The 21,560-nt window shown below is 34.1% G+C and overlaps 1 protein-coding gene across 1 annotated transcript in view; it reads left to right on the top strand.

The window, feature by feature from the left end:
* LOC108741849 overlaps positions 1 to 21,560 on the top strand; it is a gene marked incomplete at its 3' end in the record, with an annotated part of 100,806 nt that overhangs the window by 7,823 nt on the left and 71,423 nt on the right. The window contains exon 2 of the mRNA XM_025974872.1: positions 18,315 to 19,582. Within this exon, the coding sequence (XP_025830657.1) occupies positions 18,535 to 19,582 (1,048 nt within the window). The remainder of the gene's footprint in view (positions 1 to 18,314; positions 19,583 to 21,560) is intronic.

Below are 21,560 nucleotides of genomic sequence, written 5' to 3'. Positions count from 1 at the left end.
ATAAATACATTCGACTTCCGCCCTCTAATTTCTGAAGTGTTTTGAGGAAATGTAAAGCATTCAGGTTGAAGATAAATAATATAAAAGATAATTAATCAAAAAGTATCAGAAAAGTTACCTTTTAATCAGTTTGCGGTAGGTATTACTGAATATACTTAACACCAGCACAAGCTACGTTTACGATCATGCGTACAGTCGCAAAATATACTGTACACTAGCACAGTCGGTTAATGAACATTTGAAATTTACGGAATATATACATTCAACTTCCGCTCTCTAATTTCTGAAGTGTTTTGAGGAAATGTAAAGCATTCAGGTTGAAGATAAATAATATAAAAGGTAATTAATCAAAAAGTATTAGAAAAGTTACCTTTTAATCAGTTTGCGGTAGGTATTGCTAAATATACTTAACACCAGCACAAGCTACGTTTACGATCTTGCGTATAGTAGCAAAATATTCTGTTCACTGTCACTTCGTTCGTGTTGCCTTTTCGTATCATAACTATATGATCCTACGCAATCAGGTAAAAGGATCAACTGTAATGTCCCTACTTGAGTTGAGGATTTCTACTAAAATAAGAGGTATTTTGACAATGTCCTTTGTGTGTGAATTTCTTTTAAATATTTTCGGATCCCTTACATAGTCGTGCGCTATATTAATGAAATAATTCGTGTTTGAAGTGGAGCGCGCGCTTTGGGTCTAAACATGTACAAGGGTCATGCGATTTTAGCGTAGCTATTTACTACCTATATTTGCGGTATCTCTAATTTGGAATGTGCAAAATCTCTTCAATGTTAAACGGCCGTACCCTCTAAACAGACGTTTATGTAAACCAGTGTTAACTTCAGTTACTGCTTATTGTCAACCAGGCGTTAATAATTAACAAACTTACGTTGAATTTACGGTTGTGAAATTTCAGTAAGCCCATTAAGTGAATTGTTATGTATAATACGTATGTTGGAATTACGATTTTAAATTTGTTTAGGTATATTAACTCATCGAGGCGATTTTGAATGTAATTTAGCAAAACGGGCCGAAGTAAGTGTAGATTTTCAGGTGATGTCGCTTTTTTTAATGCCCCTTTTCTTTTGTGTTTCCTCTCTAATGAAACAAAACATTGGACTGCTAAAAATAACAAACGCAACGTGACTCTCACGGGGTAATCTCAACCTTTTCCTAATTATTTTGGCATTAAAGACCTTTCTTGCCACTTTTTCTCATCTAAATCAATAGGTGTTAATGTTTCGATAAAACGTAGGCGTTACAACGTGTAAAATAAATTTTTATAAACAAAAACAAGTCGTAATAATTAAACATTAATGTAGACAGGAAAATGTTAGAAATAGTTTAGGGGACAGGGGGCGGTATATAACGAGGTTTTTAAAAAAGGTAGCAGTTATTCTTTTAAATTATTATACTTAATACGTCTCAAAAATTATCGACATCTACATGAAGCTAATTTTTATATCCTTCGGGAATAGTATTTCTTTTCTGGATAAAAGATACTCTATGTCCTTTTCCATATTTCTGACAATGCGTGAATAAAATTTCATGTTGATGTATTGAGTAGTTAAGGTGTGAAATGGTAATAAACAAACAAACTGACATTCCCATTTAAAATATTATTAGTTGGGATTGACTTATATTCACATACTAGTTTAAAACTGACAAGAGACAGACGAACAGTGGCGTATGTACGGTGTGGTTTTTCTTGGTATTAATCTTCTTATTTGTGTGTTAAAATTAGATAGCGTTAATATTGAATTGGCCGTTCCCTGAGGTATAAAATGCCACGGCAGAAAAGCTTCCAAAGCTCATTCTCAACAAAATAACTCAAGTATTAAGCGATCGGTCGGACTTAATAGAGAGAAGCTTATAAAACGTTAAATGTTAATCTTAAAGCGAAAGCGAATAATGAATGTTACCGGAAATTTTTAAGCGTCGTCACCGAGCTTTAATTTTATCGCTCCGACTAGTATCTATTGTTAAATTATGAAGAGAATGAGCCTTGGCAAAGGGTGTTTGAGCGTCGATTTCCTTAAGAATGATCGCGTCTTAATGGAGTTCCCCATCTCCTTTGGCCATTGTTACTTTAATTTAATAAATCACCATTTTAGACTACGACCAATCTCAAACGTCACCTTGACATCCAACAACGCTTTCACTATAGGTATTTATGTTTTCTAAGCACTCTGTTCAAGTAGCAGTATTATGAAATAAAGTAATTGATTATATCACCATGGCTATATTCAGGTTTTTAAATAAAAAGTGTTCATAGATGCCAAAACTGGCTGATAGGGAGGATGCTTCACCACTACTTACATTGTATTAATTACAGTTACCGAGTGTTGCAAAACTATAAACTGAAAATCTTCTGTTTATTCATTTATACAATAATATCTTTTCTTAGTCACGGTATATAAATTTTGAGGATTATTTTGATTTGTGTCGTAAAAGTCGGGTAAAAACGAAATGCGAAAATTTCACTTGGATTACTGACTTTTTACCAGTCTTATTGTAGAAAAGTAGCCTGTATCTACTTAGCTTATTGCCCACAGCTTCGTCTATATTACGGACTGCATCTGTTCTTCGAGACTGAATCCGATTTTAACGCCAACTTTGGTCCTGACTGTTCCTTAAATCCTTCCAACTTGTTCTTTTCAACTCTGAAAAGCTCGTCGTTTGTTTAGAAGCTTTTGGTTAAGGCAAAAACTGTTGTCACAAAAATCATCATACTCTATCAGCTTTGTCGATGATAACGTAAAAACTAGTTTAAACCTCTGGAGAGATAAATAAATAATAGTAGTTATCATCCCATCAAAACCCTAATTCGACTGTCTTTTATATTTTTAATATCATACGTAGTTTAATATTTACTCGGAATTAAAAATATTTCACTTTAAATGTCTTTGCCTCTTATAGGAAACTGTACAGGTCGAATATTGCACCAATAACCGAACATAATTGTTAGAACAAGCAAATTATATTCTCTAGCGTTTATGTGTGCTTATTCCGAAACATTTACATACATGAACATACTCCTACCGCACTTGTCTCTGTTACAACTAACTGGAAACTTCTATATACACATGCTGCTTAGCAATGCGTAAAGTTAATTCGAAATTTCCTACTATTTACTGTTGTACTTCCTCATTATACTAACTACGTTCATATAACACCATTGCTATTTTATTATCACACTCGATGATAACGCCATAATCATTTTACGTGATAGAAAAATTAATAAAAAAGAAAGCGCCAATGGTAGGAAACAAAGCTGAAACCAAGTCTAAAACCATATCAATCTTGCCTTTTATTTTATATGTGTTCAAATGTGCATCTCAGCTTAAACCAAGCCATAATTTTTTTTATGGATGCTTTAGTTTTGAAGAACTCGATTGGTTAGCAGGTATTGTAAAAAATCGTTTTCTTTAAGCTTGCATAATATTGTTTGTCCATGAATTTTGATTATTTCAACCAGCGAAACTGGGATTTTTGATCTCGTATTTGCAAGTAGAGTTTTGCCCTTTCTTCTAGATTTGGTAGTTTCATAATTAAAGGTTTTATTTGATAATTGTAAAGCACAAAATGAATTGATTCAGTAACTATAATTATTTTTCCTCGTTGTACATAATACTATAGAAGTAGTCTTATAGACGCAGCGGTAGATATGTACCCTACATCAAAATTACTCTAAAGTATATTTAACTTTGGAGTGTGTTACTTTATTCATCCGTCTCCACTGTACCTTGTCTAAGGGTAATAGAGAGAACTTATACTGGATGCTTGAAGTAATCTAGTTTCATTTCGTTTAGCCGCCCCCGGTACTCCAACCCTACCCACACAGCTAATTAACGTGATGTAAGAAGATATTTTTGATATCTCTAACTGTAGTCGTTATGTTCTTTACCAACTTCTTCAACACGAAGTACACTATCGAAATTAAAACAAAACATCATTTCTACTTACTTATATAGAAATAAAAAGTTACTTAACATTAATTGCTTTAGGAGACGCTGAAATATAAAGATAGGAGACGAAAAATTAGACGAAGTTGCTCATATTCGATATGTATTATTAGAGATATAAAACAGATGATAGCGCAGGGTCGAATCGCCTTTAACAGGAAGGTGTATGTCTGGAGCAAGATTCTGTACGGGTGCAAAACATGGACGGCGGGCGTAGTGGAAATGAAAAAGTTAGAAGCGATCGAAATTACAGGCGAATGATGAGCATAGCGTAAATGGAGAAGGTTAAAAATGAGGAGGTATCACAAAGGGTAGAAGAAGAAGAATAAAAACAGGACATCATCTTAGGCATAAAGAGCTATAGGTAGAGTTAGTTAGAGCTAGTTATATTAGAAGCAGAAACGGGAGCTAAAGATAGACCTAGATTGTTAACAAATAATTAAGTATGTAGGATGTTGTAGTTTTAGGGAAACGCAAGGATTATAAGAATGAGAAAGAGTGAATGTGCGTGTGAAACCAGCAATAGGAGAGACGACCTTATGATGTTGATGATGATGATGATTGCTATGGGGGTGTTTGTTGTAGTGAATTTAAAAATGTTTGACAAGGTCGATAAGGATATAGATTTATCGATTTTAATCCTTAGCGTGATAACCTCTACGTGGTTGATACGTAACCAAATTGAACAAAAGGATCATGGAGGTTAGAATTTGTCGAAACGTAGATCACGATTTCGATCTCATTGGATCTCGTGAGCACGCCGTACACAGTTCGTAGTAGAAGAAAGCAGATTTAATTGTTTTACTATCCATTATTAATGGGTTCAATTACGACACCTGGCGAAAAATATAGTTAAAATGGCAACAGCATCGTTCATTTATGAAAAGAGTCGAGTTCCAGGAGAGAGCCTTTGGTGAGTAAGCGAAGTGAAACAGCTTATCTGTATTATCCATTAACGGTGCGCGTATAAGCAACAATCATTAGACAGCGCGTCTCTAATTTAAAGTTGACAGTCGTTCCGTATTGACTTTAAGTTCTTGCCGAGGCTACGATGGAACGAGATTACCTAAATTAGAATTTGAATAAAGAGCTGCAGTAATGCGTTTATCTGAACTTAACCTCATTGACGTACTTACATTAACTTGCCGAGGTACTATCCTGATAGACGTGACAGCTGCAGCAAAATATCCTTTGTTCACTCATTAAATTCGACTTGAATACGAGAAAACAATAATGCCTAATTCTAACCGTTTGTCATTAGTTTTAATATTTACGCATCGAGGAACAAATTGCTCATATATCTACGTAAATACCTCTTCAACCCTTATGTACGAACGCCATTTCGACAAAAAAATTAAACGATACTGTGTGTTCCAAAAGTTTTTTAACTGACACCTCTATACTACGTAAAAAGTCTTTTTTATTCAAGTTGGAGATCGAAAAGTATATAGATGCCAAATCTGGCGAATAGCGAGGATGTATCGCAATTAGATACCGATTTTTGCGATAGCTACTACAAATACCATAAAACTTAACTTATTACAGTGTTAATAGCACAACTAAATTTTAAACAATTGGTAGGAAATATTTCAGTATCTGATATTGTATTATTAATATTTGCGAAAAGTTTTCATTACTGTGCATACAGTATACAAATACATTTCAGTGATAATATAATTGCAATATTGCCAAAAATGCAGTTTAATCATAAATTGAAATATGTCACCGTAAATTTATAATTTAGCCTCAAATGACAACACTAATAGGTAATAATTAAAACAGAAAATAATTTCGCTACAATTTATAATATAATATTTAATAACTTCGTTTCAACATTCATATATGTACTTATAACGATATTATTGTAATGAAAAGTTCAACGGTTATCTCATTTCGTTTGTCATTTTGAGAGAAATGCTTTGCGCCTTTAAAGCAATTCTTTATTATTATTATTATTACGCTTTAGTATTTGTAAAGAGAAGTATGTTATGCGGTGGCCGATGTTTTCTATGATGCCTTTCTTAAACATTTCATAGTTATTCGTGCATTGTTTCGCAGGTTTTCTATTTACGTAATTTGAAAAGTTCTGATGTTTGTGACAATTTTTGTTGTTTTCTCCTTTATATTGTGTGTTTTTTTAAAACGTTACCGAAATATTGAATAGGAAGAATAGTCCTGAAATATAAAAGGAAAACCTGTATCCATTCTTTCGTTGTGCATCACAGATGAAATATTGGAAGGCTTTATGTTTTGTTAAGGCAAACGTATTTTTTTATATACATTAGTACCTCATTCAATAAATGTAGAATACTAATCATTGTGAGAGGGCTTTCCGCCCTACCATCCGGCTTTACACCATAGCTTGGTAGCTTCAAAGTTACGAATAAGAACTATAAGGAAATGTTCCGTTTGTTTTCTGATAATTATTGCGTTGCATTGTGGTGTTACGTATGCGCTACCCCTGAGTCTAATGATTTTTGTAAAATTTTCCTTTTTACACCCGATCGCTGAACAAACGATGTCGTGATGATTTCGACAGATTTGCGACTACTTATCGATTTCAATTAATCTTCTCATTTACTTTACTTAATTGTTTTCCCGAGCGAGGCTCAGTATATACCTGAAAAGACACTTAATCATTTCCAACCGAACCTTCACACCGTTGATGGAGTGGCAAGCGACTTTAAAGGTCTGTCGAAATGTTTGATGCCCTGTTCCGAACACCTATCACCATCAACTACCACTCACGAACATCAATACCTCCTTTTCATGACGCGCGCAAAGATATCGTAATTGCCAACGTTTTATTTCGACAAAACGTCAATTCGAAAATTAAAGCAGTTCCTCCAAAAAAAAAAAAAAAATACAAAAAGAGAATAACACAGCAAAACTGGGAAATAACTTTCTCGATAGCACACTGAACTATGAACTTTAAACGCTCCTATTTGTCATGGACAAACGCGATAAAAATAGAGCAGGATAATTTCTAAATACAGAATTCCTTGAAAATAGATAAAAAAATATACGTATTGAGACCTGTAGCATCATTAAAAAGTTTGCATACAATAGTGAAAACCATTTTATTATATATTTGACCATAAAGGATAAAGGTCATCAGTCGTATCGTAATTGTACAAAAAGGATTCGATTTATCCTGTTACATACTGGGCTGGTTGTAATGAATGCTGTTAATGGATATTTTGATTTTCTTTTATAATTTTAATATTTGTTTTCTTTAATGTAATGTAATTTAATAATTCAGTTACATTTTTGGAAAGGACTCTTGTGTTAGGGAATTTCTGAATATATATATTACAATAAAGGATAGTCTCCTATCCTGAATACGGTGAAATATTTAAAAAAGTATTTAGTTTCGGTATAAGAATTCGGGGTAATGAAACGTAAAAGTTAATAAGTTATTGGATTTCGTGTTACAATTTTCGTTATATAATATCGAATAATAGTATGCTATCTTTTAACAGATTAGTGATTAGATCGAGATGAAATAAATAGGATAGTTATGCGAAAATAGGCTTCTGTACGGCTAGGTTTATTATGCAGACGAAGGAAAATGTTAATCTAAGCCGGAGATGGTTTAACTCCCAAAGAGAAAATTTACATCAGTGATCACTCACATAAATGTATTATCTCAAGGCGAAGAGGAGGGATTATGAAAGACGGAGTTAATTCTGAAAACAGAACAACGAAATTATACAGGAGAACTCGTCAACAAAGACGTCTGACTGCTTATCTCCTTTTTCTGAACGATAATAGAGGATGCTTTATGGTGAGGGCGATTTTACCCCCTTTTGTACTTAGTACAATTCATGCCTATTTAATCGAAATAATGCTACCCCCTGTTCTTTTCAAAACTTGCCGCCATGCACCCACATCGTATCGATACAAATATATACTACGTCGAAATTGGAAATGTTTAAAAATTTGTATGATCATACCTAAAGTCAGAAATCATTAACAATCATTTGCCGCTTAATTTAAAAACAACATTTGAGGGCGAGAAAATGAAACATTTTTTTTATCATTCTTTAGGCTTGTTTATCATCGCGATTTTCATTCATCACTTTCATGCCAAAACTTGATCTGCAAATACAACTTCTCTTAGAGAACCCCATGTGCTTGTGTCACATACCATTCCCGTGTTCTTTATATTATTGGAGCATGATGAAAGGAAAAATAGGTGCCTTTTGTGCATGCCTTCTGTAGTACGTAACTCAAAGAGAACAGGAAAAAAAAAGAACGAAGAAAAGTTGGAACTGCCTTTAATGTTATTGGTACCGTTATTCTGAAGGTGTGGAGAAAGGTAATCACATTAGGAAAATTACTACAAAATGTTATTCCAGAAGGAGGGAGTGGTGCCGTTTCCGTTTCCAAGAAGAAATCAAAGACATTCGTAGTCAAAGCAATGGCGTTTTTAAAATAACTGATAGTAAAATCGTTTGACCGATTACCAGTGCGCTCACGATTGAACTTGTTACCGCTTTTAGTACCAACTTTACTTAGCATATAAAAAGCATTTCTCGGTTATTTCTAACTATGTATTACTCACAGCCTCACAGGCAATCATCGTCCTTCCTAGATCGGACGACAACGGTACGGTGGAAACTTTCAGCATTATCCGTAGTGTTGCCCAAACGCAAGAACAAGACGAGACTTAGCCAGTCTTGGTCTTGGTCTTGCGCCAATACACCTGGTCTTGGTCTTGGTCTTGGTCTTGGTCTTGGTCTTGCGCTCCCAGTCTTGGTCTTGGTCTTGGTCTTGCAGGAAGAGTCTTGCAAGTCTTGCAATTACCTATTAGTCTATTACTATTTATTAAAGTTTACTTTAATTGGAACATTGTGAGCTTGAATGAATATAGCCATAGTAAAGATCAAGCAACAATAATATAAAGCGTGTAAAAAAATTCGAAATTATTTTGCATGAGTATACCTACACCCTATGGCGGCAATCAAATAGTGTCAAATGTTATGATTTCGGCGTGGCGGCAACGATTGTTTTAGATTTCAAAAGAAGCCGCCGGCGCGTGTATCATAACCATGTACTTCCGAAAAGCGGCAAATTTCTTTGAGAAGTAAGTACAAAACCTTTGATGCCGCATTATCAAAGTGCCGATGGTTAAAACATAACTATGCATGCACTCACTTTGATTTTAATAATTTTTTTATTCGCTATGTTTATGGTATTAGTCGTAATGCGCATAGGTCCAGTTTTTCATATTCTTTGATACAGTTTTTTGCGTCTCATAGAATTCCTAAGCGTACCTACCTATACACCGAACTGTTACACCTAACTACTCAGTGAAATAGCGCTAAGTCCTAGCTGCAAGACGCAAGAGTCTTGCAGGCTATGTCTTGTTCTTGCTCAAGTCTTGCACGGTCAGTCTTGGTCTTGGTCTTGCTAAAAATACGCGGTCTTGTTCTTGGTCTTGGTCTTGCAAAAACGCAAGAACAAGACCAAGACTGCAAGACCAAGACTGAATTTGGGCAACACTAATTTCAACTGATCTCTACTTCTCTTTATTTTCCGACCCTTACCGTACTCGTTATTCTGTCACGGGTTACAAAAGTAACCCCAATTAAAAATTAAGCACTGTGAAGCAAACCTGTAAAGGTTGAAGTTGAATATTTCGATTCATATTTCATTAACGTACAGTATTTCAAATTAGATAGAAGCCCGCAGAAGAATCGGCTTATTGTATGAAACTTTCTACTGTTGAGCTTTTTTATTGTATGAAACTTTCTAATTTTGAGCTTTTAATGTTTGAACTCAGCGAGAAAAAGGACAAATTAATGTATTGATTCATCAGTTAGTTCGTCTATAACTTTTAATGATCTATGGTGTACCTATATCCAAATACATATTTACACGTATGTAGCGGTTTTTAGCATTTTGAGAGGGTGCGATACTTTGAATTAGGTGCAGCGCGTTATAACTCAATGAAATATTGATAAGGGAGATGTCGAGCAACTCAAAGTGAATTCCAAAACAAGCCACAGCATACCTGCAATTTCAGGGGAGAATTTTTACATAACTTGTCCGAACAACGCTAACTAAGACGGCCCGATTAACAATAACCAAAAGTATGGAATTCTAACGTCAAAATGCAAAGTTTATTTATCAGAATTATTTTTGTTAAACAGCTAGAGTTTGGACTTTATCACTACAATAAAGTTTAATCTCTGTGAATAAAGCATTCGCTAGAATGTATAGCTTCGTCGAGGTACAAAATTCGTTACCTATCTATTAACTGCAATAGACGAAAATATGTATTTCGTCGCCTGATGTAACATAAAGTTGAGTGTAAACGTAAATCTATAAGAAATATCGTTAAAATTATGTTTAAATTTTTAAATAAAGATATTGCGTATGTAGGTACTTATAAACGAAATGAAATGAATCGCATCTATTGATTAACGTCGTAGTAGATATACGTGAAAGAAACTTTTTGTTTCTTCTTTATTAAATTCAGGAAGGATATAGCAAGGATTCAAATCTGACAATAACCCAGGATTCAGGACGGTTTTTGTGATAGAAATTTAGTAAGTTTATACATACAGAGGTTTATTCATCCCTCAAAACACAGCGTTTTCCTTTATACTGAAATAATTCTACCAGAGGTAGAGAGAAATATTAACTTTTTGTGTAACATATAATATTAAATTATTGAAGGTTTCACTGATAATAGTTATTATGGTAGATATCGTCCTTCTTTATAAGGAATCCGTATGTACACTACTTATTTATTCAAAAGTGCTTGAAAACTATTTGAAAACCATTTGCTTAAAAGATATATGATTCTTTTATGAAGTTGCAAGATAAGTTTGTACAATTATATGTTTGGCATATATGATATTTCTAGAAAGTTTGGTATTTTTTTCCAAATTATAAAAGTTGATGGAACTGTTATATTGTTAGACCAGTGGTTCTAAAAATTTTCATGAGTAGAGATAATGTTCATTTTATAAATATAATTAGTATCTACCTTATACCTTGACATACGTTGACTTAAACATACACTAAAAAGGTCGTTTAGTTTGCCCAATATATTTCTTACTGGAATCAATTTTTCAAAAAAGGTATTCTATCTTTAGGATTATCAAGAAGGATTCGAAGGTAGTTTGAACTATAAATTATTATTAGCTCATATAGCATAGTAATAAAATAGGTTTTAATGGCTAAATTGTAATTTTATTTGTGTTACTCAAATTCAACAGTAATGTGTAATCTTGTACTTTAATTTCATTTGTTTCAATCATCGCCCAGCTTCGTACATCAGATTCATGGCTGTTTTCTTTGAGAAAAGTGGTAATAAATCCGGATACACAGTTTGACAAGCACTGGTTTAAACAAATGTCACATTCGGAGACTTGTATCAGGAAAATTTTCTGGATTTTATTACTTTTTCGAGTAGGCTTTGCATTTCTTCCTATGTTTGTCATATTTTTGACGTGGGGATCTAGAGACTTGGGCGTATCCTGCGAAAGTTGAGGGAGACCTACTAGCATTTCGACTTAAACAATTTCACGTGTTGTAATGTCTCTCTCGTGTCATAAAATGTAAAACTTATTCCACGACAGCCTTCAACTTCAACTGCCTCAGATGCAGAAATTATTATAGTTAATTCCTTTTTATTTATCTCAATTTACTTTTTTTTATAGCAACATCATTTTTATGGAATATAGTTGTAAAAGGCGGGTAGATGGTATAACACCATTTTCGAAAAGATGCAATAGACGTAAGTCCTCTTCAAGTTTCCATAAGTAGCTTACCTTGTGCTATTGATATGCTTAAGGACTATTGCGTTCAGTTTCAAGAGGCTTACGTTCAGAATTATACTTACACATAAAACAACTAAGTAGGTAGTCGTTGTCCCCCTTCAGGAAACCTACTCGAAAGTTAAACGAAAAAATTGAAATTAATTTTCCAAAGTAATGTTTCTATAAAATTANAATATTTTTTAACAAATTTTCAAAGAATTCCTAATCATTTCTTCATCATTTATATTCTCTGTCTTGTTAAACTTTTTATTTGAATAATACGATTAGCTATTGTTATTAGTTCCTAAGTAGATTCCGTCCTCTGTTAAAAGCAAAGTAAGTAATGCATAAAGCAATAATTGCAATTTACCATGAAAAGGGTAGGGTTGTCAGTGGGAGAGGTAGAATGAAGTGAGCTTTAGCTACTAGTTTCCCCGGGGAGTTCGCATTAAGTAACATAGTTCAGCAATTAAGTTTTCCAGATTGATCCTTTTTCTTTCGAACTAACCGCTTTGCGAACTGTAAAACAGTTAGAAAAACGAACGAAAATAAAAGAAGACAATATGAATAAGAACTGAAGAACTGGAAGAGCACCGGGTTGATGACAATAAATAAAAAATAAACTGTTTGAGACATAAATTTCTTCCTTCCAAAATTTTCAGGATAATACTTTATTTAGGGATTCATAATTTATTACCACACTAATTCTGAAATTTTTATATCAGGCTGTTTCCTGGAAAAGAAGAATGGGATTTTACATTGATTCGCAAGTTACATTTGAAATGTGGATGTAGTTAAATAAATACATTAATTTGTAGAATTTACAAATATTGCTATTGGTCTCATACTAATACTCCGAAATGCATTGTTATCATTAAAGAAAGATAAGTGTAAGGGGATGAAGTTTCAAATTTTTCATCATCATCAACATAAGGTCGTCAGTCTTAAGACTGGCCGACACGTATCACCATTCTTTCCTATCTTGAGATAATTATCATATTTTCCTAAAACTGGAACATCCCACATTCTTAACTGTTTCTGAAAAATAATCTAATTAACATTGAGAAAGGTGTCTTATTAATCTGTCTCTCCTATTTCTTATTGACTTCATAACGTCTTCCGTTCTCTAACTCCTTTTAATAGCTCCTCGTTTCTAACCTTCTCCATCCATATCCATATCGACCCTGCGCTATCCTCACTTCTTCTAATTTTTCGTCTCCTATCTTTCTATTGACCCTTTGCCTACTCCTTCTTCCCGTGCGTACCAGTATTTTTGTTTTACTTTTAATTATTTTCATACAACGTTGCTTTGTCAATATCGCTTCATTGAAGACTATCTCTAACTCCTCTTTGTTAGATGCTAAAACTGATATATCATCTTCAAATCTAAGAATACTAATCTTTCATCCTTATATATATATATATATCCCCCTAATGTTGTCCTGTCTGACTCCCTTACTAATATTTGCTTCTCTATATTGCTGTTCAAGTTTTATAACTTCCTGTTTCTTACTAAGTATCACTCTTGTATCTCTGTGCTTCAACCCTGCATTTACAAGTAAATTTAACATCTTATCCCATTTAAATAATAAAGAATACCGTTGATAGACAAGATAGTTTGGTGGGACATCTTCTTAGACATGAAGAGCTACTAGGATACGAAGCAGTGGAGTCACGTATACAACCTGTCATGGGGTGATGAGGATAATGAGCTGCTACATTTGTTATCCTTTGAGAAATTGGCGTAAGTTAGGAGTGGAAAATAGATGAACAAAAGAACAAGCGTGTGCGTTTTTATTATACCAGGATATTGTACGTGTAATAATAATTTGAATGGGTAATTGTATGAGCTAGGTAAGTAAGACAAAAGGTGACGGAAACAGAGCCAAACGGGCCTTGTCGTAGATAGGAAGAGCGTTGCGCTGGCGAGGAAGAGTGAAAGAGCTAGTGGCCGTGGCCGTTATGATAATTTACAGCATCCTTAGTCGAGACGGTTCCGACGATTTTTCGGAAAAGTTACCCTCGACAGCTTTTTGTTTGCCCCACTCCAATTTTTCGCCTTAATGGATGGAAGTTATTGTGTGACGGAGATTCTCGCATCGCATAGATGAAATAAACACTAGCCGGAGCGCATTGTGTCGGTGTTTTTGTTTCTCGTGTAGAGGTGTAATTAGTCAAAGCTAACATTCACCGATCCCACTGTGGCTAACAAACGAACGTGCTTTCTACATTACATTTTTGCACCAAACGCCTCGCCATGTCACACTGGCCGTAAATTATTAATAACACGCACGATTCTCTATATATACTAACTCACAGTCTAATATAACCTCCCCCCACGTCAGTAACTACCCTTCACACAGCTAACGTAAGCAAGTTAAAATCTTATTTTCGCATTTTCTCACTTGTAGTTACATATACCTAATCACATCATCCACGTAGATAAGGACAACGTGCGTGCCGGTTATCTTCTACATCGTGACCTCACTTCAAGGCCCTTTTCGATGCACGTAGACGCTAATGTGTCCATCACAGTGAAATTAAAATCTCTTGATTAATTAAACTTACCAATTTTCTGACTCACAGTTTGAATTTTCCAACACGTATCCTTACTTTTTTACCGTAATTTTGAAAATTTATAGATCAAGTTTCAATAATTTAGAAAATTCCAAAAATTTGGAATTTGCTATCTTAAACAACGTTCATTTTATTACGTATATGAAGGTAATTCACTGTACCGGAATTAATTTAGTCCAAATATATTGCTTAAAAGTCCTAATCACAATCAGGATACCTTAGGATTAACATGTTTATGTATCGACAAAAGCTCATAATTGCATGTTATAATCAATTGCTATAAATCTTATCAAATATAGACTAAATTGTGTACTCGGGTTTTAAAGCTAAGCATGTTGGTTACTTATAATTATAGATGATATGAAATTTAGTAGCAAGCGCGTTTTGCGGTATCGACGATTAGAGCTTTAAGAAAGCTTTCCGAGCACTAAGATACTTTGTCGAAATTGATGTTAACACATGAAATAGTTTTAAACGAAAATACGTTTTGAAACGATTTAAATGAATAGATGGATGAGTGACTTGTTGGAATCTTCGGTGAAAGCGTATGCGTTTCTTTTTGTACGGCAAGGCGCCCTATGTGTCGTGCATGTTTATTGCCCATTGTATGTACAAGTCAGCATATCGATTTTGAATAAAACGACTTTTTTATGAGTCGGCATGATGCGTTTCCTTTTCGTTGCTCCATTCCTGTTTTTACCTCGCCACGATCCACGTATGTTTATGAGCTTACATACCTGACCATAGTAATCATCTATTTGTTGACAGAAACTGATTCCTCTAAATAAATAGGAAGCAGAAACAGATCTTCATTAATATTATCGATTAAATAGTTTCATGTCATCACCATAAGGTCGTCAGTTCTAAGACTGGTTGGACACGCACCTCCACTCTTTGCTATTTTGAGTTAATCTTTGCATTCCTAATTCCCGTTTCTGTGTCTAATATGTCTTCATGCCTGAGAAGGTGTCCTACAAATCTATCTCGACTATTTCTTATTGACTTTCTTAGAGTCCTCTGTTCTCTTATTCTTTCTAATACCTCTTCATTTCTAACCTTCTCTATCCACGGTTTCTTCATCATTCACCTGTAACACCACATTTCTAACGCTTCTAACCTTTTCTTTTCCGCCGCACCCACTGACCATGTTTTGCACCTCTACAGCGCCGTGCTCCAAACATACACCTTTAACAGCCTTTTCGACCCTGCGCTATCCTCTCTTTTATATCCTTACTACTCCTTTTGCCTTGTCTTATCTGACTTCCTAGATATCTAAATTCGGCCACTTCTAATTTTTCGTCTCCCATCTTTATATTCGCTGTTTCCCTATCATTTCTACCCTTGCATACCAGTATTTTTGTTTTGCTTTTATTTATTTTCATACAGGAGTTTCGTGTACTATCGGAAAAGGAAATAGAATTATTCTGATTGTCCATGTGGACGTTTCACGAGATATCTGAGGTGTTGTTAATCGAATATTCTTCGTTTCGGTAGTTTTAAAAGAGCCTGTTGGTGTTTATTTGTTAAATACATTATAATAGTATGCCTTGTCCTTGTCAAATACTTATTCCATTATTTTGATGTATAGAATCGAAGAAAAGTTTATAAAGAAGGGAAAGTTAGCTAGCTATTCGGCGCGGTTATTAATCTCGTCGAGTTCCTTTATAACATCGGTTCATGCTCCTGTACTGAATGAAGCGAATACTCAAGAAATAGCAATCAGGCGAACTCAATTAACAAAACGAATTACCGCAACAAAACAAGAAAACAAAAGCTTTGCAGATCTATCGAATACTTTCGAAACAATTCATTTGTTATATAGGTTTATACGTACATATATGTATAAAGCAAAATTAGCGACATAGTTTAAAAAAATTTAAATAGGAAAGCATCTAGGATCTATGGATACCGAAACATTTTTGAGATTAATTGGAAAACTAATGGTGTACTGATTTGGGTCTAAAGGAAGAAACTCCAACCGTCGTCGGTTATTGAGATTATTTTCTGTCCCATGCTTGTTATGCCCTTTGATTCTTACTTCTACAGTTTTATCACATTGCCCAACGTATGTTGCGTTAGATTTTTACCGCTTAATTGACTGTTTAATAATAACTATAATGAAGGGTGAATATAATCAATAGTTTAATCAATTTTTACCAAAATATATTGATTCATATTCTGCCATCCTAGAAAAGCTTGCCTAAGATCGGCACAAAGAAATTCATCAATAATTTTGAATGGCATTGTAATCAACAAATAGTTTTCAATCGAAATTTAAGGTTGTTTGGGATATTGACTTTCTAAATTCTTAACAGACATAGCTATGTCAGCGGGTACAGTCAGAACAAAGAGGGAAATGAAAAAAAGCAGGTAATGGATCTAAAAGCTGTCGCTAAAACTAACAGAATACAGCCTGTTTTTCAATGGTAGAAACCGTTTTTCAGTTAAAGCTTTGACAAATTTTGAAATAAAATCCTTTGAGCATCGTATTTATTTGAGTGGCTGTAAAATGCTGCAATCTCACCTGAGGATGTCAAAAATGACGTCTGTCACATGCAGCAGGCTCGCTTCAATTTCATATTGCTTTAAATTTTATCTCTCATGTCAAAATCTCGAAGCTCCCAGAACATTTAGAAAACGCTTATAAATGGTCTTATATTATTTCTTTACGCACTGTCATAAACCTGATTTTGTTTCCATTTTATAAACAAATAAACGCGGTTTTAGTGAATCTATGTAAATAAAATTATACTATGTACCTACTTAGTTATAAAACTTGTGCAGCACCCTAGAGATGTTAATATTAAGAAAGGAATCAGACAAGGATGCACAGTGTCATCACTAATTTTTAATTTATATATCGAAGAATCGTAAACATCGTTAGAGACAGGACAACTTTAGGGATAGATGTATGCTTAGATTTGCATACTGATGTGTAATGTGTGTATGTGTATGTATGTGTGTCTTTATTTTCTCTTCTATTTTCTATGTGTCAATATCGTGCTCTTCGCTTTTTTCCCTCTTTTTCTTCCCTTTCCTAGTCCATAAGTATTATTATTATTAAAAAATATATACGCCGTAAGCTCCTGGTGAAAAAAAACCAAGTGTTTGATGTAATTAATTATTTATTGTTGCTATTAACGTCATTAAAGTTAGGTAACTATGGCATCTGATGTTAAAAGCGATTTTAAATTGGAATAAGTTTCTCGTTTATGGAGTGAAAAGTTGTAAAGCGATTTTTTTTACTTTTCGCTATTTTTCTCGGTCGGTAAAAGAAGCAAGTCGGTAACTACATAGACTTGCACGTATTTTCCATAGCTTTCGTTAGTCAAAGGAAATCGATACAACTTAATTATACTGGCGGTTCTTGTCGGTACAAACATGTATGGCTTACACCAGCGACAATGCTTTTTTTTTCTCTTTCCACTTTATTTGTGTAATTTTACAACGTCAGTAGCAGATTTGAGAGATACTGTTACCTTTTTATTTCTTTTTTTTTTTTACGCGGTCCTATGTGAAAGTTCGGATTGTATCGCAATTTTAAGTTCGATGTTGTTATAGACAAGGCCGAGTGCTTTCTTTTCTAAAAGCACATGTTCTTTGTCTTGTTACAATGAAGGCGTAGCCTTATCCTAATCTCGATTACGCGGCAGGAACGTATTGTAAGGGTATTATTGATAGTTTATCTGATAAAATTGACTGCCAACAACAATCGATTCAGTGCCTACAGTTTCTAAGTTTATTTACGAGTGTTCAAACTCGATATTACCACAGATTGTACAGTCAAGTGCTAATATTTTGCATTAAAATAAAATTATTACGTGACCGTATACGCATAAGCACCTACAATAAGCTTGACTGTACTTGAAGTTAATTGTTTTTTTTTTTTTTTATTTAGCTGTTGGACGTTTATTTTCTCCAGAACTGCAAGTAGTTGATGAGTTTTTAGTTTTATTAGGATGCGTGTCAATTAAAAAAAGGTTTCTCTTTCAGGGTCGGGACATAAAGCGTGTTGTAAAACAATATGAAGTAATCTAACAATTTAACATTATAGGAATATTTTCATCGAAAGATGTTTCCTTATCAGTTGGTTTTTAATGTTCCTAATATTGAAAGAAAATTCGCCGCTACGACTTCGTTAGAATCGAAAATCGCCTGTAAATGATGAATAATTACAAACGCCAAGTGAATAATTTAAATAAAATTGCGCAAGATGAATGATATGTCGTCCCCTAGGCACCAAATAGGTGTTTCAGTCCCAGGGGGCGGTAATGTTGGTCCATATGGAACGTACCATTCCAGTACTAGTCAGTTACATCGAGTCCCTAGCGAAATTTATTCCATGGGGGAGCAGTACAGATCTCGTTATTGCCTGTATCCTGCACCACCAGCATACGATCGCCACCAAAGACCCTCGACGATGATACGAGAAAGGAGCTACCAAGACGTTAGTTCTCGTGAAGATGATTACTACAATCCGACTGTCAAAGAACGGGAATATTTAGAATGTGAAGACAGTGATCGCCACTATAACTCCCTAAATTTATATGGGCCATACGAAGCAAGTTTTATTAGGAGAAATTCATGCGGACTTGGATCGAATAGATACAGTACTTCTACTGGTACTTACAGTTCGAATTCTGCCTACTATAATAGTACCACAGCTTCATATAATTCCGGTGCAAACGTTCATAATCCACCCAAAACACATGACAACGGAGTAGAAAGATTCGTTGGTTTTTCAAACGGCTACGAGAAGGAGAAAGGTGGCTCATCAGGACCAGTAGCAAATACTGAAAGTGATAAAAATGATAAAGGAAACATATCACCTAAAAGAATCACAACGAGTAATCCCGATAGTAACACGTACGATGGTCATAATAAGAGTTACGAGGTCGAGGTCGAACAGGATACGAGATCGTGCTGGTGCTTTTCCAAAGAACCCACAACTTTTAGTCAAGCGATTACTAGGACTTCTAATCAAGTAACTAATCGAGTATCAACGCAACTAGTAGGTCAACCTGCTCAAAATATCGACCAGAAATCAACTAGTAACAGAACTGCTGATCAAAAGTCAAAACGAACTTCTCGATCTAATAGTGAATTCGATAACAAAAGTGCTAAAAGACTGTCTAGTGATTTAAACCAATCTCCGAAGACTTGCCAGAAAATGTGTTGCAAGTCGTCAGTAATGGTCGCCATTCTCATGGGACTGGTTGTCACCTTCATAGCTGTATCAACGGTGCTATTCTACACGAATTGTACGTTTGATGTTGTAAATTGCATGCTTGTTTGTTCTGCATGACAGACATGGTTTTCTTTTTGCTTAAAAAAACATTTCAATTCTACTGCTGTGTGTTTTAACGAATACATTTTATTGATTGATTAAGTCGCTAATAAAACTTGAGTCAACGAAATGTTTTGTGATTCAAAAATCAAATCAGAATCTTATATAGTAAATGCAAATTAATATTAATAAATTATTACAAAATTTGCAGGACACAAAAAGTATAACATTATTTTCCTCATATTTTCCATAAAAATTATCTATTTTATTGATTGTAAAAATGTCCACAATAATATTCAGAATCGATTATAATACGTACTTATGTTATTTCTCATTTGAAAATTTTGTTTCGTTTGAAGTGAAGAGAAACAACAAATAATTCCTTGAAGTTAAATGATAGTAATAATTATTAATTATGTATTCTTTGGGGAAGCGATATCGCTGTTGGATACGTATAAAGGTTCGTGAATTATACATACATATTATAAGGACTTACTTTTCGAGTATAATATATGAGCCAGAAAAGTGGAGTGTAGTACTCCACCTCACGAAAATTATACCCCAAAGGAAACTTCATCTTCTTAGTAGACGCAGTCTCATCACATAAAATAACATAATAAAATTTGCAAATATGATTAGATCCTGCTGGAATTTTGTAAAATTCTACCACTTTAAACGCACCTTTTATTTACGGAAAGACAGTATCTTCTTTACTAATGAAAATTCATCAAGTTTTAAGCTATTTTGTCTAACCAGCTATTCCTTAGCTTTTTTATAGAAATTTATTTATATTTTCCCGAAGATTCTTGTGACGGAAAAAGAAAATTTAAACAAAAATAACAGATTATTTCACGCGAACCAACACAATTTACTCGAAAACTGCACCTGTTACAAGTAAATTTGTTAGATAATGTTATAGTTTATGTAGTATTTAGATTAAAAGCTAAAATCGATAATAATCCGATTTAGTCTTTTGCATTTTATAGTATGATGAAGGCCGTACGTACTGTATTAAATACCCCGGGTTGGGAGGGATTCGCAACTTTGGCTATAAATTCAATAAGCACATTATACGGATGAAACTTGTCAAACAGTTGCCCTAAAATTATATATGGGACATAACTTATTTTATTCTACTTTCCACTGCTACGGTGGCTGTAGTGTGTTGAATAACATTTCAAATGTTTCAAAAACTAAACTTCTATTCTAGTCCAAGTTGTTAAAGTACCCATGTACGTATTTTTGAAAGCGTTTGAAACAAAGAGATTCCGTAGGTGTTTTAAACTTAAATATGTATAAGTAGTAAAATAATAATAATAATTTCGACATACGTAGCGGCGGCACCACAATAATTATACAGGAAGGGAAACGTAGAGAGTGCAATTGAAGCAAGAATAGTAAAAGGAAAGAACCCTGCAGCGCAGCGTGCTTATTCTAGTCGACAAGAGTCTTCTAATTCAGGCTGTCATGCACAGGATAATAAAGAAAGACATTAATTATCATCCCCTAATGTCGAGTGCAGTGTGAAGTTGGCCGCACTCACGTTCCTAGAACCAGGTACATCTTTCATAATGTGAACCAACCACTCAATCCACTGTAATTGACATTCAGATATTTCTAACTTTCATCCACAATCTAAATCAACAATTTTCTTCTAAACTGATATTAAAAGATCACCAAAGAATATGAATTGATACTATAAAGGAGTACAAGTTAGTATTAAAGGTCTTTATTGGAAGAATATGTAAAATGACATCAAACAGCACAGGATAATGCGAAGTATCTTTATCAAATAATATACAAGATCATTATCAAAGACAATAAGATAATAATGAGAGTGTTTATTGAAAAGTATTGATATTGAAGATGTTCAGCGAGGAAAACCAGATAAAATTAAGAAAGAGTACGAAGTAGTGTGTAGGATCATTATCAAAGAATATTAATAATAAGGT

Source organism: Agrilus planipennis, unplaced genomic scaffold, assembly GCF_000699045.2.
Source record: "Agrilus planipennis isolate EAB-ADULT unplaced genomic scaffold, Apla_2.0 scaffold265, whole genome shotgun sequence".
NCBI classification, from domain to species: Eukaryota; Metazoa; Arthropoda; class Insecta; order Coleoptera; family Buprestidae; genus Agrilus; species Agrilus planipennis.
The sequence above is the reverse complement of the archived record's forward strand: the minus strand, read 5'-3'. Positions and strand labels throughout refer to the sequence as shown.